At 41.3% G+C, this 15,728-nt stretch overlaps 1 protein-coding gene across 1 annotated transcript in view; it reads right to left on the reverse strand.

Annotated features, from left to right (window-relative positions):
• LOC126993471 (uncharacterized) overlaps positions 1 to 15,728 on the reverse strand; it is a 48,549-nt gene that overhangs the window by 15,874 nt on the left and 16,947 nt on the right. The window contains exons 8-14 of the mRNA XM_050852607.1: positions 14,921 to 15,087; positions 14,240 to 14,316; positions 13,418 to 13,592; positions 2,585 to 2,708; positions 2,097 to 2,239; positions 1,396 to 1,638; positions 377 to 481 (exon numbers count right to left, since the gene is read on the reverse strand). Of these exons, the coding sequence (XP_050708564.1) occupies positions 377 to 481; positions 1,396 to 1,638; positions 2,097 to 2,239; positions 2,585 to 2,708; positions 13,418 to 13,592; positions 14,240 to 14,316; positions 14,921 to 15,087 (1,034 nt within the window). The remainder of the gene's footprint in view (positions 1 to 376; positions 482 to 1,395; positions 1,639 to 2,096; positions 2,240 to 2,584; positions 2,709 to 13,417; positions 13,593 to 14,239; positions 14,317 to 14,920; positions 15,088 to 15,728) is intronic.

The following is a 15,728-nucleotide window of genomic DNA, read 5'->3' on the forward strand; positions in this document are numbered from 1 at the left end:
TAGTTTGATGAAATATAGATCAGTAGGTAAATAGATATGCAGTTATTTAGTTAGTTGATTACGAACATACGAAAATAGAATAAACACACACACACACACACACACGCACACACACACACACACACACACACACACACACACACACACACACACACACACACACACACACACACACACACACACACACACACACACAATAACCCGTCTATGTCCAACACGTCCGTCATACCTCGCTTGAATTCTCTCTCTCTCTCTCTCTCTCTCTCTCTCTCTCTCTCTCTCTCTCTCTCTCTCTCTCTCTCTCTCTCTCTCTCTTACCTGGTCAAGATTCGGGTAGCCTCTCTCTCTCTCTCTCCTCTCTCTCTCTCCTCCTTACCTGGTCAAGATTCGGGTAGTCATGGCGGCTGTTCGGTGGGTCAAGGATGAGCATGGCAATGATGATCCCCAGTTCGATTCCAATTAGGCCGCACGTGATGACCACCTGGGGAGAGAGACAGGTAGAAATGGGGGCTGAGAAAGGGGTTAGGAGGGGAAGGAAAGGGGTTGAGACTGAAGGGGAAGAAGGTGGGATTGAATGAAAGGGGAGAGAAGGGGAGACTGAATGGGAAGGAAAAAAGGAATGACAGAGGAAATGAAAAATGAAAAGGGAATGATAGAGGGGTGAAGAGGGGAAGGAAAAGGGTTGAGAATGAAGGGGGAAAAAGGATGGGAGTGAATGAGAGAGAAGGGAAGGGGGAGATTGAATTGAAAGGAAAAAAAATGAATGACAGAGGAGAGGAAAAATGAGAAGATGGAAGGGGAATGATGGAGAGGGGTGAAGAGGGGAAGGAAAAGGGTTGAAAAGGAAGAGGAAGATGAATGGGAATGAATGAGAGAGAAGGGAAGAGGGAGATTGAATGAGAAGGGAAAAATGAATGACCGAGGAAAGGACAGGTACAAAAATGGAAGGGGGTTGAGAAAGGGGTTAGGAGGGGAAGGAAAGGGGTTGAGACTGAAGGGGAAGGGTGGTAGTGAGTGAGAGGGGAGAGAAGGGTTAGATGGAATGGGGAGGAAAAATGGATGGGTGGGAGGGAAGGAAAAATGAGATGGGTAGAAAAGGTGTGAGATGAGGGAGGGAGAGAGAGAGAGAGAGAGAGAGAGAGAGGTACTAACCTCTCTCTCTCTCTCTCTCTCTCTCTCTCTCTCTCTCTCTCTCTCTCTCTCTCTCTCTTTCTCCTTTCTTCCTTCCATCCGTCTCGTTTTTCCTTTTTTTATTCATTTTCTCCTTTTTCCTCCATTCTCTCTCTCTCTCTCTCTCTCTCTCTCTCTCTCACACACACTCACCTTCACACACTCACTCTCACTCACTTTCACTTTCACTCACTCACTCTCTCACTCTCACACACACCAACACACCTGCGCAGTAGCCGACATGAATCTAGGTTTGCGCATCGTGATCTTCTTGTTACCAGCGAGTATTCTGGCGATGCGGTTCGTCTTGGTGACCAGCGCCGCGTAGATCATGGCGAAGGAGAGGCCGGGCAGCACACGGGAGGCGGCGCAGGCGACGGGCGAGGGGCGAGCGAGCAGGGGCAGAGTGGCGCAGTAAGAGACCATCATGCCCACGAAGATGATGTACGAGAGCTCCCTTGTAGAGGCCTGTTGGTGAGGGAAGGGGTCAGTTAGGCGTTGGGTAGTTGAGAGAGTGGAAAGGAGAGGAATAGAGAGAGGGAAGGAGGACGGAATGATGGAAGGAATGGATGGAACAAAGAAGGGAAGGAAGTAGAGGGGGAAATGATGAAAGAAAGGAAGGATATAAGGGAGGGATGGAGGAAGAAATGGAGAAAGAATGATAAAAAGGAGGGAAGGATGAAAGAGGGAAAGAGGAAGGAATGAAGAAAAAACCCAAAAACTGAAGTGAAGGAGGGAAAGAAAAGGAGGAATAAAGAAGGGAGAGAAGAGAAAGGAATAAAAAAAGCAAAAAATGAAATAAAGGAGGAAAGGAAAAGTACAAAAGGAGAAAGAAGGAAAGAGGAAGAAATGAAAAAAAAACAAGGACACACACACACACACACACACACACACACACACACACACACACACACACACACACACACCTTGACGACGGGCGTGTGGTTGTACTTGATGAAGACCGTCATGGTGAAGCAGGTCGCCAGCAGGCCGAGACACGCCAGGGTGAGCGACGCGATGGACTCCGGGGCGTCCCAGGTGAGGTGCTCCACGGGGATGGCGTCACACCCTGGGGCCGGGGAGGGGCGGCGTGAAGGGGTGATCAAGAGGGAAAAGTTTGTGTGTGAAGAGGTAGCGTGATGAGTTTTAAGCAGGGAAAGAGTGATGAATGAAGATACGAGTTTTTAAGTAGGCAGTTAGTGGACGTGGACGGGATGGGGGTATAAGGGTATAAGGCACAAGAATTTTAATGGTAACAAATATCCTAGGGCACAAAATATGGCTGTTACCTCCATCATTGCTGCCACCACCACAACAACTACTACTACTACTACCACCACCACCACCACTACTACTACTACTACTACTACCACAACAACAACCATCACCACTAACGCCCCCTCCCTCTCCTCACCCGTCATGTTCAGGTTGGGGGTGTATCCTGGCTGGCAGTCCTCGCATGCCGTCTCGTTCTTGAGGTACTGGTTCTCGAGGCACGGCGTACACACCCAGCAACACATCTGCGTGCCGTCCCCGCTCTGCCGCACGACCCGGGCATTAAGGGGCACGAAGACAGGACGAGGGAAGACACAAGGGAATGTTAGTGTGGTGCCTCGCGTCCAATGGTGAGTAGGTGATGTTCATTTGTTTGCCCGGCATGCCCAGAAGCTTCCCGTTTTTTGTGGTTATGTTTCTGATCAAGGTGCGTAAAGTGAATTTCGAGTGATTTGGGAAGGAGGGGGATAGAGAGAGGGAAGGAGTACAAAGGAAAAGCAAACAGCAACAGTCCTCTTGGTCCTAACTAGGCTGTTTGTTGTTGCGTGGAAGGAGAAGGAAGGGGGAAGGAAGGAAGGGGGAGGGAAGGATATAAAGGAGGGAAGGCAGGAGGGAATGATGAAAGCAATGAATGAAATAAATAGCTCGCAAGTCAGTGGGTTTGGGCTGCGTTAATGTCACCAGACCATTTAAAAGTAGGGAAAGGAGGAAGAAAAGAAGGAGGAGGGAAGAATATAAAGGAGGGAAGGAAGGAGGGAATGATGAAAGCAATGAATGAAATAAATAGCTCGCAAGTCAGTGGGTTTGGGCTGTGTTAATGTCACCAGACCATTTAAAAGTAGAGTTTACTAGCGTGAGGGATGAAAGAGTGAAGATGCTGGTTAACTCGTGCGTAAGGGATTTGGACAGTAAAGAGATGAGCTTTAGTAGAAAGTCGTGTGCAGCGTGGCCGCGGGAGGGGGGGAGGCATGCAGTTAGCAAGTTCAGAAGAGCAGTCAGCGTGAAAATAACGATAGAAGATAGAAAGAGAGGCAACATGGCGGCGGAATTTAAGAGGTAGAAGACTATCAGTAAGTGGAGGAGAGCTGAAGAGACGAAGAGCCTTGGACTCCACTCTGTCCAAGAGAGCTGTGTGAGTGGAGCACCCCACACGTGAGATGCATACTCCATACGTGGACGGACAAGGCCCCTGTATATGGATAGCAACTGTGCAGGGGAGATACTGAACGCCCAACCTCGAGGAAGCTGATTTAGTGAGAGAGGAGATGTGAAGTTTCCAGTTAAGATTTTGAGTTAAGGATAGACTGAGGATATTTAGTGTTGAAGATGGTGACAGCTGAGTGTTGTTGAAGAATAGGGGATAGGTGTTTGGAAGATTGTGTCGAGTTGATAGGTGTAGAAATGGGGGTTTTGAGGCATTGAAGGACACAAGGTTCCTTCTACCCCTATCGGAAATGATAGTAAGGTCTGAGGTTAAGCGTTCTGCAGCCTCCAGCCTGGAGTCATGTAATTCCTGTTGAGAGGGTCTTCCGTTGAAAGAAGTTGAATAATGCAGAGTGGAGTCATCAGCCTTTGAGTGGATAGGACAGTTTGTTATGGAAAAAGATCATTGATGAATAACAGGAAGAGAGTGGGTGATAGAACAGAGCCCTGTGGAACGCCACTGTTGATAGGTTTAGGGGAAGAACAGTGACCGTCTACCACGGCAGAGATAGAACGGCTGGAAAGGAAACTGGAGATAAAGGAACAGAGAGAGGGATAGAATCCGAAAGAGGGCAGTTTAGAAAGCAAAGACTTGTGCCAGACTCTATCGAAGGCTTTCGATATGTCTAGCGCAACTGAAAAAGTTTCACCGAAACGGCTAAGAGAGGATGACCATGAATCAGTTAAGAGAGCAAGAAGATCGCCAGTAGAACGCCCCTTACGGAACCCATACTGGCGATCAGATAGAAGGTTAGAAGTGGAAAGGTGCCTTTGAATCTTCCGGTTAAGGATTGATTCAAAAGCTTTAGATAGACAGGAAAGCAGAGCTATAGGGCGGTAGTTGGAGGGATTGGAACGGTCACCCTTCTTAGGCACAGGCTGTACAAAGGCATACTTCCAGCAGGAAGGAAAGGTAGATGTTGATAGGCAGAGACGAAAGAGTTTGACCAGGCAGGGTGTCAGCACGGAAGCACAGTTTTTAAGGACAATAGGAGGCACTCCATCAGGTCCATAAGCTTTCTGAGAGTTGACGCCAGAGAGGGTATAGAAAACATCATTCTTAAGAATCTTAATAAGAGGCATGAAGGAGTCAGAGGGGGGATGAGTAGGAGGAATATGCCCAGCATCGTCCAGAGTGGAGTTGTTACAGAAAGTTTGAGTAAAGAGTTCAGCCTTAGAGATAGATGAGACGGCAGTGCTGCCGTCTGGGTTAAGAAGAGGTGGGAAAGAGGAAGAAGTGAAATTGGAGGAGATACGTTTGGCTAAGTGCCAGAAGTCTCTGGAAGAATTAGAGAAAGCTAAGTGTTGACAGTTGCTATGGATAAACGAGTTTTTGGTAAGTCGAAGAATAGATTTGGCACGATTCCGGGCGGAAATGTAAAGATTATGGTTAGCGGGAGTTCGAAGACTCTGGTACCTATTAAAAAAAAATTATTTATTTATTTTACCGAGTCCCAGTTTGCGATATGCCTTTTCTTTTAATTTCTGCCTATTTTATTTACTTATTTATATGCAGTCCCAATTTGCACCATGTCTATTTTACTGTTTGGGGTGAGTATGTTTTTTTTTTTTTATTATCTATCTGACGTCGTGATTCCTACCATCGAACCCTTTGGCCTTATTTTTATCCCCGCGTCGGTCTGGGAGCGGCGGCGGCGGGTCGGGTTGTTATTTAATGTCTCCTCCGCGGCGTGTTTGCGTGGCGGCGGAGGAGAGGCAGGAAGTGGGATTACCTGAGCTTACGGGGATATGGTGTGTGTGTGTGTGTGTGTGTGTGTGTGTGTGTGTGTGTGTGTGTGTTTCTCATTGTTTTCTTGGTAGTATAGAGAGAAGTTAGGTTAGGTTAGGTTAGGTTAGGTTAGGTTAAGTTAGGTTAGGGAAAGCAAGGTAAGGAAAGGTTATTAAGATGAGAAGATGTTAGAGAGAAAGAGAGGTTAGGGAAGGAGAGGTAAGGAAAGGTTTTGAGAATGAGGTTAGAGTGAGGTTAGGTTAGTGAGCGGGAGGTAAGAAGAGGTTGAGAATGAGGAGAGGTTAGTGAGGTTAGGTTAGTGAAAACGAGGTAAGAAGAGAGTATAGAAAAGATCAGAGGTTAGAGAGAGGTGAGGTTAGCAAAAGAGAGTTAGGTAAAGGTTATAAGGATTAAGAAAGGTCAGTGAGGAGGTTAAGTTGGAAAAAGGAAGGTAAGGAGAGGTTATGAGGTTGAGACAGCTTGATTAAGAGGTTAGATTAAGGGTTATGAGGATTAGAGATTGATAAGGAGATTAGGTTAGCAAAAGGGAGTTATAAAAAAGAATTATAAGAATGAGGAGAGGTTATTGAGGAAGGTAAGTTAGCAAAAGGAAGGTAAGGAGAGGTTGTGATGATGAGATAGCTTGATTAAGAGGTTAGATTAAGAGTTATGAGGATTAGAGGTTGATAGAGAGGTTAGGTCAGCAAAAGGGAGATAAAAAAAAGATTATAAGAATGAGGAGAGGTTGTTGAGGAGGGTAAGTTAGGAAAAGCGAGGTAAGGAGAGGTTATGATGACGAGAGAGGATGATTAAGAGGTTAGATTATGAGTTATGAGGATTATAGCTTGATAGGGAGGTTAGGTTAGCGAAACGGAAAATAAAAAAAAGATTACAAGAATGAGGAGAGGTTGTTGTGAAGGGTAAGTTAGGAAAAGCGAGGTAAGGAGAAGTTGTGATGATGAGGGAGCTTGATATAGAGGTTAGATTAAGAGTTATGAGGATTAGACGTTAATAAGGAGGTTAGGTTAGCGAAAGTGAGGTAAAAAAAAGATTATAAGAATGAGGAGAGGTTGTTGTGAAGGGTAAGTTAGGAAAAGCGAGGTAAGGAGAGATTATGAGGATGAGAGAGAACGATTAAGAGGTTAGATTAAGAGTTATGAGGATTAGACGTTAATAAGGAGGTCAGGTTAACGAAAGTGAGGTAAAAAAAAAGATTATAAGAATGAGGAGAGGTTGTTGAGGAGGGTAAGTTAGCAAAAGCGAGGCAAGGAGAGATTAGGCTGATGAGGGAGCTTGGTTAAGAGGTTAGATTAAGAGTTATGAGGATTAGAGGTTGGTAAGGAGGTTAGGTTAGCGAAACGGAAATTAAAAAAGATTATAAAAATGAGGAGAGGTTGTTGAGGAGGGTAAGTTAGGAAAAGCGAGGTAAGGAGAGGTTATGAGGATGAGAGAGGATGATTAAGAGGTTAGATTAAAAGTTATCAGGATTAAAGTTTGATAAGGAGGTTAGGTTAGCAAAAGGAGATAAAAAAAAAAGATTATAAGAACGAGGAGAGGTTGCTGAGGAGGGCAAGTTAGCAAAAGGAAGGTAAGGAGAGGTTATGAGGATGAGAAACCTTGATTAAGAGGTTAGATTAAGAGTTATGAGGATTAGAGGTTAGTAATGAGGTTAGGTTAGCGAAAGGGAGATAAAAAAGATTACAAGAGTGAGGAGAGGTTTTTGAGGAGGGTAAGTTAGGAAAAGGAAGGTAAGGAGAGGTTATGAGGATGAGAGAGGATGATTAAGAGGTTAGATTAAAAGTTATCAGGATTAAAGTTTGATAAGGAGGTTAGGTTAGCAAAAGGAGATAAAAAAAAAGATTATAAGAACGAGGAGAGGTTGCTGAGGAGGGCAAGTTAGCAAAAGGAAGGTAAGGAGAGGTTATGAGGATGAGAAACCTTGATTAAGAGGTTAGATTAAGAGTTATGAGGATTAGACGTTAATAAGGAGGTTAGGTTAGCGAAAGGGAGGTAAGTAAAGGTTAGATTGGTGATTGAGGCAGCGGTGAAGGGAGGTTGTGAAGGGAGATGATGGATGGCTTATACGTAGAAATGGGCGAGGTGAGGGAAGGGGAACCGCGAAGGGAAGGGTGAAAGTACTCAAGAGAAAGGGGGTACTGTAATGAGGGCGTTGAGTAATGATGTAATGAGTAATGGGGAGTAGCAGGAAGTGGTTAATGAGTCTTGAGGAACAAAAAGTAAGAATTGAACGTCGATGAGTTAGAAGTGAAGGAAGGCGAGACGTGAAGATAAAAAGGAGTGAAGGCGTGGGAAGATTATTGTTTTAAGTTAATAAGAAAATGACATAGAATAGTTTGTTAGTGTTAGTTAGTTAAAGAGTGGGAAGATTATTGTTTTAAGTTAATAAGAAAATGACATAGAATAGTTTGTTAGTGTTAGTTAAAGAGTGGGAAGATTATTGTTTTAAGTTAATAAGAAAATGACATAGAATAGTTTGTTAGTGTTAGTTAGTTAAAGAGTGGGAAGATTATTGTTTTAAGGTAATAAGAAAATGACATAGAATAGTTTGTTAGTGTTAGTGTTAGTTAAAGAGTGGGAAGATTATTGTTTTAAGTTAAGAATAAAATGGCAAAGTAGAGTTAGGTTAGTGTTAGGTAAAGTGCGGAAATAATACTGTTTTAAGTTAAGAATAAATATATATAGTGTTAGCGTTAGTTGGTAAGTTAGTGAAAGTGTGGAAAGAGTATTGTTTTTAGTTAAGAATAAAATGACATTGCATAGTTTGTTAGTTAGTTAGATAGTTAGTTAAAAAGTGGAAAGAGTATTGTTTTTAGTTAAGAATAAAATGACATAGTATAGTTAGTGATAGTTAGTTAGTTAGTTAAAAAGTGGAAAGAGTATTGTTTTAAGTTAAGAATAAAATGATATAGTATAGTTAGTGATAGTTAGTTAGTTAGTTAGTTAGTTAGATAGTTAGTTAAAGTTTGGAAAGAATACTGTTTTAAGTTAGGAGTAAAATGATAGAGATAAAGGAGAAAAAGTGTGGATAGATTATTGTTTTAAAGTAGGAATAAAATGATGGAAAGTGTTGCGTGAGGAATACGGTGCGAGAATGTGGAAAAGATAGGAAATGTGGCATGAACGTACAAGACAAGGAAGGTAATGATGAACCGTGAACGTCGACGAATAAATGATTGAAGAATAAATGGTAGAAAAATAAATGAAATAAAGATAAATTAAATGAAAATGAATGAAATAGAAGTAAAATAAACAAATAATTATAGAAGAAGAATAAATGGTAGAAAAATAAATGTAATAAAGATAAATGAAATGAAAATGAATGAAATAGAAGTAAAATAAACAAATAATTATAGAAGAATAATAAATGGTAGAAAAATAAATGAAATAAAGATAAATGAAATGAAAATGAATGAAATAGAAGTAAAATAAACAAATAATTATAGAAAAAATTAATGCTAGAAAAAATAAATGGTAAAAAAATAAATGAAATAAAGATAAATGAAATGAAAATGAATGAAATAGAAGTAAAATAAAAATAAATAATTATAGAAAAAATTAATGCTAGAAAAAAATAAATGATAGAAAATAATGAATGAAATAAAAATTAAATAAATAAATGAAATAAGAAAAATAAATTAAATAAGAAATCATGAAATAGAAAAAATGAATTATAAAAAGAACTAAACGATAGAAAAAAATAATTAAATAAAAATATATGAAATCAAAAGGGAAATAAAAAAACGAAAAAAATTAAATAAAAAATAAATAAATGACAAAAAAAAAAAACAGAAAATGCTGCCTGAGGAAACTTATGCAAGAAAATAGAAAAAAAAATAATGTGTCATATGCACGGAGGACAAAGAAAATTATGCGCCACGAACCTCAACGAAGGAATAGTGGAGACAAAGGAGTCGCAGAACGGATATTAGAGAGAATAAAATATATCTAAATAAAAACAGTTGATTCCATAATGGCCGGCAGCATGATGGCGTAGTGGCCGGGGGTTGATTTTGTTGTTGTTATTGTTGTTGTTGTTGTTGTTTTTGTTGTTGTTGTTGTTTTTGTTTTTATTTGTTATTTTTATTGTTATTTTCATTGTTATTTTTATTGTTATTTGTTATTGTTATTGTTATTCTCATTGTTATTTTCATTGTTATTTGCATTGTTATTTTTATTGTTATTTGTTATTGTTATATTAATTGTTATTTTAATTGTTATTTTTATTTTTATTATTTTTTTATTTTCATTGTCATATTTATTTTCATTTTTATAGTTATTTGTTATTGTTACTTTCATTGTTATTTTTATTGTTATTTGTTATTGTTATTGTTATTTTCATTGTTATTTTCATTGTTATTTTTATTGTTATTTGTTATTTGTTATTGTTATTGTTATTTTCATTGTTATTTTCATTGTTATTTTTATTGTTACTTGTTATTGTTATTTGTTATTGTTATTTGTTATTGTTATTGTTATTTTCATTGTTATTTTCATTGTTATTTTTATTGTTATTTTTATTGTTATTTTTATTGTTATTTTCATTGTTATTTTCATTGTTATTTTTATTTTTATTTGTTATTTTTATTATGTTATTTCATTATTTATTTTATTGTTACATTATTATTATTTATTGTTATTATTGTCATTGTTATTTTATTACCTTATTATTTATTATTTTTATTGTTATTTTTATTGTTATTTTGTTATTTTTTTGTTATTTTCATTGTCATTTTTATTGTCATTTTTATTGTTATTTTTATTGTTATTTGTTATTGCTATTTGTTACTGTTATTTTCATTGTTATTTTTATTGTTATTTTTATTGTTATTTTTTTGTTATTTTCATTGTCATTTTTATTGTCATTTATATTGTTATTTCTATTGTTATATGTTATTGTTATTTTCATTGTTATTTTTATTGTTACTTGTTATTGTTATTTGTTATTGTTATTGTTATTTTCATTGTTATTTTCATTGTTATTTTTATTGTTATTTGTTATTGTTATTTTCATTGTTATTTTCATTGTTATTTTTATTGTTGTTTTTATTGTTATTTGTTATTTGTTATTTGTTATTGTTGTTGTTGTTGTTGTTGTTGTGAAATGACGTACAATTCACCATTTTACTGCATTTTACTCCCTCTTATCGTTAGTTTGTCGAAAGGAAGACAGTACGGCCGAGAGATGGGCTTCAGGTCGAGTTAGCAATGGTTTGGTCATGCGGTGAGAAAAGAAGCTCAGTTGGAGTTCGCATTGGTTTGGTCATTGGCTGAGGAAAGAAGAGAAGAAGACTAAGAAAAGAGTCTAGATAAACTATTAAAGAAAGACAATCAAAGGAAAGACAGTACGGTGGAGAGATGAGCTTCAGCTGGAGTTAGCATTGGTTTGGTCATTGCCTGAGGAAAGAAGAGAAGAAGACTAAGAAAAGAGTCTAGAGAGAAGCAATTAATGAAAGACTATCAATGGAGTATAGAAACTGTTGAAGAAAGAATATCGAAGAGAACACAGGGGGTAGGAGAGATGAACTTCACTGGAGTTGCCAAGAAAGAGAGGAACAGAGGAAGATGCAGAGGACAGGAGCAATTGTAGAAGACTCGTAAAAGTGTCGACCTGTGGCTTTAGGGAGACGCCGCAAGGGAGAAGTTGAGCGTTACTTTCCCGGTCCTGGACACGACCCCTGAGCTGTTTTAAGGGAGAGAGGAAGGGATAACACTGAAGGGAAGGTGTGAGATGAAGCGAAAGGTGACTAACTGAGATGAAAGGGTAACACTAAAGGAACAGGGTGAGGAGGCAGGGTGAGGGGATATGAGGGAAGGTTCTGACAGGGAGGTGGAAGTTGAGAGTAAGGTATGCATAGTGAAGGGTGTAGAGGGGAAGGATTGAGCCAGAAATGGAATGAAAGAAGGGAAATGGTAAAGGAAGAAGGAATAGAGAAAGTGAGGTAGTGAAGCTTATGACCAAGACAGTAAATGGGTGACGAAAAGAGAGAGGGAGGGGAGAGGATGAGGGAATAAGGGGAGGAAATACGAGGAAAGGTTACAAGAGGAAGGAGGGAGATGGTAGTGAGAGAAATTATGAGGGGTTAAGAGGGTGAGTGAAATAAGGTTATGAGTGAGGAAAAGAGAGAGTAAGAATGATTATAAAAGGTACGGGGATGAGGTTATAAGAGAAAGGAGGAAGATGATAATGAGAGAAGTTATAAGAGGTTAAGAAGGTGAGTGAGGAAGGTTATGAATGAGGAAAGGGAGTTAGAATGAGGGTAAAAGGTAAGGGGATGAGGTTATAAGAGAAAGGAGGAAGATGATAATGAGAGAAGTTATAAGAGGTTAAGAAGGTGAGTGAGGAAGGTTATGAATGAGGAAAGGGAGTTAGAATGAGGATAAAAGGTACGGGGATGAGGTTGTCAGAGGAAGGAGGAAGATGATAATGAGAGAAGTTATGAAGGGGTTAAGAAGGTGAGTGAAGGAAGGTTATGAGTGAGGAAAGGGAGTTAGAATGAGGGTAAGAGGTAAGGGGATGAGGCGAGTGAGTGTAAGGAAAGTTTCAAAGAGGAAGGAGGAAGATGACAATGAGAGAGATCGTGAGGGTCTAAAAAGATGAAGTGGGGGCTGTATTTTTTTTATAGTGAAGTAGGAAATTCAAGAGCAAAAAAAATAAAAAAGCCGGCTAGGACAAAAACAAAAACAAAAACAAACAAAACAAAACAAAACAAGCCCGCCAGGATAAGATAAAAAAAAGCAAAATGAGATAGAAAACAAACAAACAAAAGAGTCCGCTGAGGTAGTTATGAGCGACAAGGGAGGAGAACAAGAGTGAAGGGAGTCAGTTAAGGGGAAGGTGAATTATCTGAAGGTATAGTGGAATGGACCGCTTTGTAAAGGTGAGTTAATTAGGGACAGAATGAAGTAATTAACGAACAGGTGAAGGTGAGTGTGGGGGGCTTATGTGTGTGTGTGTGTGTGTGTGTGTGTGTGTGTGTTGGTGGCAAAGGAAGCGTGAGGGGAAAGTTTCATTGTCGCCACATAACTTTTTTTTCATGGACTCAGTTTTTGTTATAGTGTTCATTTTTCTGCATGTTTTTGTTCCCGTTTTATATACTGCTGGTCTCTTTCTTTCATCGTATTTTCCTCTCCTAATTTCTCCCTTTGGAACATGTAGGAGACGAGATGTACCGTAGTGGACGCCGTATCTTTGAATCCGAAGTTATTTGAGACGAAGATGGACTGGAAGTTGTCGAGGGAACCAGTAATGATAATAGTTGGTCATGGAAGAAGAGGAGAGGAAAGGGAAGATAGCCGATGATACACAATACCACATTTTCTTTCACGTTTCACCGATGGCTGGGGTGGACTTATTTGGTGGGGCCTTGTTTTCGATCCTTGTCCCTTATTTTTTTTTTTTTTCAACAAAGGAGACAGCTCAAGGGCACAAAAAAGGAAACTATGATAAAAAAAAAGCCCGCTACTCGCTCCTCCTAAAAAAAAAGAATCAAAAGAGGTGGCCGAAAGAGAGGTCAATTTATGGCGTTGGCAAGTGTTTATAGTGGCGCTACCTTGCTAGGCTCATTCTGGCCCCCGGGAGCTCATCTTTGGTCCTTATTTTAGAGAGAATCTAGAGTTTAGGCTAATGGGCGGTCCTCAGGGTCTTCAGGACAGCATGTGGGTAATCTTAGGCCACTCGGCGATGACTGAATAATTGCCAGATTGTTTGTAGCGCAGGGCGGGACACGAACCTGCGACCTCCTTGACTAGGCCCCGGCACGCTTACCACTTAGCCACCGCCTTCCCATAGAGATATAAGATAAGATAATACATAAGAGTAAACCCCGCCATCTGATAATAGAAGGAAAGAGACAGAGAAAGAGGCAGAAGGTAGAGTAAGAGGTTCAAGTCATGGCTACAATCCGTCTCCTGAGGTTGTATAGCGTGACGGGAACAGACAGAACAGGTGAAGGGACAGACGATACAGCAATATGGCAGCAGGGTAAATACAGGTAGGGATGACCAGGCAGCGAGTCTTACCTTGAACTCGTTGTATCTGCACGGGTCGGAGCACACGGAGATCGGGGGTTGGCTGTCCAGGGTGTTAAACTCGACCAGCGTGTGATTGATATCCAGCGTCCCGTTGTCCCACATGCCGACCAACACGTACTCGTAACTCCCGTCCGCGCGGAGCTGGTAGTTCATAATGTTGTACCTGGCGTAAAAGAGAGAAGGGGAGTAGAAGAAAAGGTATGGAAAGGGAAGGAGGGAGAAAGGGGAAGGAGAGGGAGAAAGAGGAACAGATTAACAGAGGAAAGAAGTGAGGAAAAGGTAATTGGGTAAGAGAGAAGATAAGAAAGAAGGGGAAAGGGGAAGAACGTAAAAGAAAGGAAGGGAAGGAAAGGGAAAAAAAAGGAATAAGGATTTTATTTTTAGTATTATGTGTGACGATATGTCTGTGTGTCTGTCTGTGTGTCTGTTTTAATCCTCAATTTGTCTTTGTTCTCTCTCTCTCTCTCTCTCTCTCTCTCTCTCTCTCTCTCTCTCTCTCTCTCTCTCTCTCTTTCACACACACACACACACACACACACACACACACACACACACACACACACACACACACACACACACACACACACACACACACACACACACACACACACACACACACTTATACACCCCCCACACACTCCCCCTCCCCCCTCTCCCACTCCTCTCCCCCAATATGAGGAAGTGAATATGAGCAGGAGAAAATGAGCAGGTGAAGGTGAGCAAGTGAAGGTGAGCAGGTGAAAGTGAGGAGGTGAGAAGGAGCAGGTGAAAGTGAGCAGGTAAGGGGAGGGGCGTTCAGCAGGCACTCACCTTCCCGGGGGGTCGCCCCTGGAGTCGAAGGTGACCGTCTCGTCGTGGTAGGAGAAGGTGACGTTCATGAGGTAGTCCTGGAACGTGAGGGTGAGGGAACGTGAGTGTGTTGGAGGGGGGGGGGGAATATGTCTATTGGGGGGGGGAAATATGTGTATGTGGGGGGGGGGGGATGTCCTATCAATTAACTGTTCTCTCAGTCTGTAAACCTATGTCCCTGTCAATATCCTGGTCTGTCTATTTCTACCTGTCTTATTTGTCTGCGGTTGCTCGTCTGCCTATCTTCCTGTCTACTTGTGTCTGAGTCTTGTCGAACCACCCTACCTGTCTGTCTGTCAACCTCTCTACCTGTCCGCCTGTTTGTATATCTGAGTCAGTGTCAAACCACCCTATCTCTTTTTCTGTCTTCCTGTCTGTCTATCTTCTGTTTGCCTGTCTAAATGTCTGCATCTGCTTCCCTGAGTCAGCGTCAAGCCTCCCTGCCTGTCTGTCTATCAACCTATCCTCCTGTTTGTGTATCTGAGTCAGTGTCAACCCACCCTACCTCTCTTTCTGTCTTCCTGTCTGTCTGTCTCTTTCTGCCTGTCTAAATGTCTGCGTCTGTTTCCCTGAGTCAGCGTCAAGCCTCCCTACCTGTCTGTCTATCAACCTATCCCCCTGTCCACCTGTCTCTTCACCCACCATGTATAGCGAGCCGTTGATGGGCAGCATGGCCTTGCACAGCCCTTGGCCCGGCCGGCACAGCGCCCTCTGCATGTTGTGAAGCCCCCAAGCCATCGTGTAGATCGCCTTCATAACGAACGCCATCTTCGTGTCCTGTTTGTAGTCTTTCCGAAGAGTCTCCGTGTCTGCAAGGAAGAAGGAGGAGGCGTGAATTGAGGAGAGAGACTAGGAGGGAAGGGGGAGGCGTGAAGCGGGGAGGGAAGGGGAAGGCGAGAGGCGGGAGGGAGGGGGAGAGTCAGGGCTGGATTGGGTCTAAATTGGATTGTGGGAATTAACTAGGCGGGGCAAGATAAGGGGAAAAGGTTGGGTGGGCTGGGCGGAGGAGGTGATCTGGGCGGCGTGGGGTGGGATGGGATAGGGTGGGAATGGTCAGGGGGCAATGGGGTGTGAATTGAAGAGTGGGAATGGACTAGGTGGAAACAGAAAGAATGGGAAGGAACGGAGACGAAGAAAGAAAGAAAGGGAATGAAAGGGGACAGGAAAAGAAAGAATGGGGTTGGAACGGGAATGGAAAAAGATAGAATGGGAATATACGGGAACGGAAAAAGAAATGGGAGGTATGAACAGGAACGTGAAAAGAAAGAACGTGGATGGAGAGAGAACGAAAGAAAGACTAAGATAAGGAAGGCAGTGATGGTTGATGGAAGAGAAGATAAGGCGAAGGAGAAGCGAGGAAAGGGGAAGAGGAAAGAGAGGAAAGGGGCAGAAAAAAAGAAAGAAAGAAAAAAGAAAGAAAACGAATGGAAATTAAAAGAATAGAAAGAAG

This window comes from Eriocheir sinensis, unplaced genomic scaffold (genome assembly GCF_024679095.1).
Source record: "Eriocheir sinensis breed Jianghai 21 unplaced genomic scaffold, ASM2467909v1 Scaffold618, whole genome shotgun sequence".
Lineage (NCBI taxonomy): Eukaryota > Metazoa > Arthropoda > Malacostraca > Decapoda > Varunidae > Eriocheir > Eriocheir sinensis.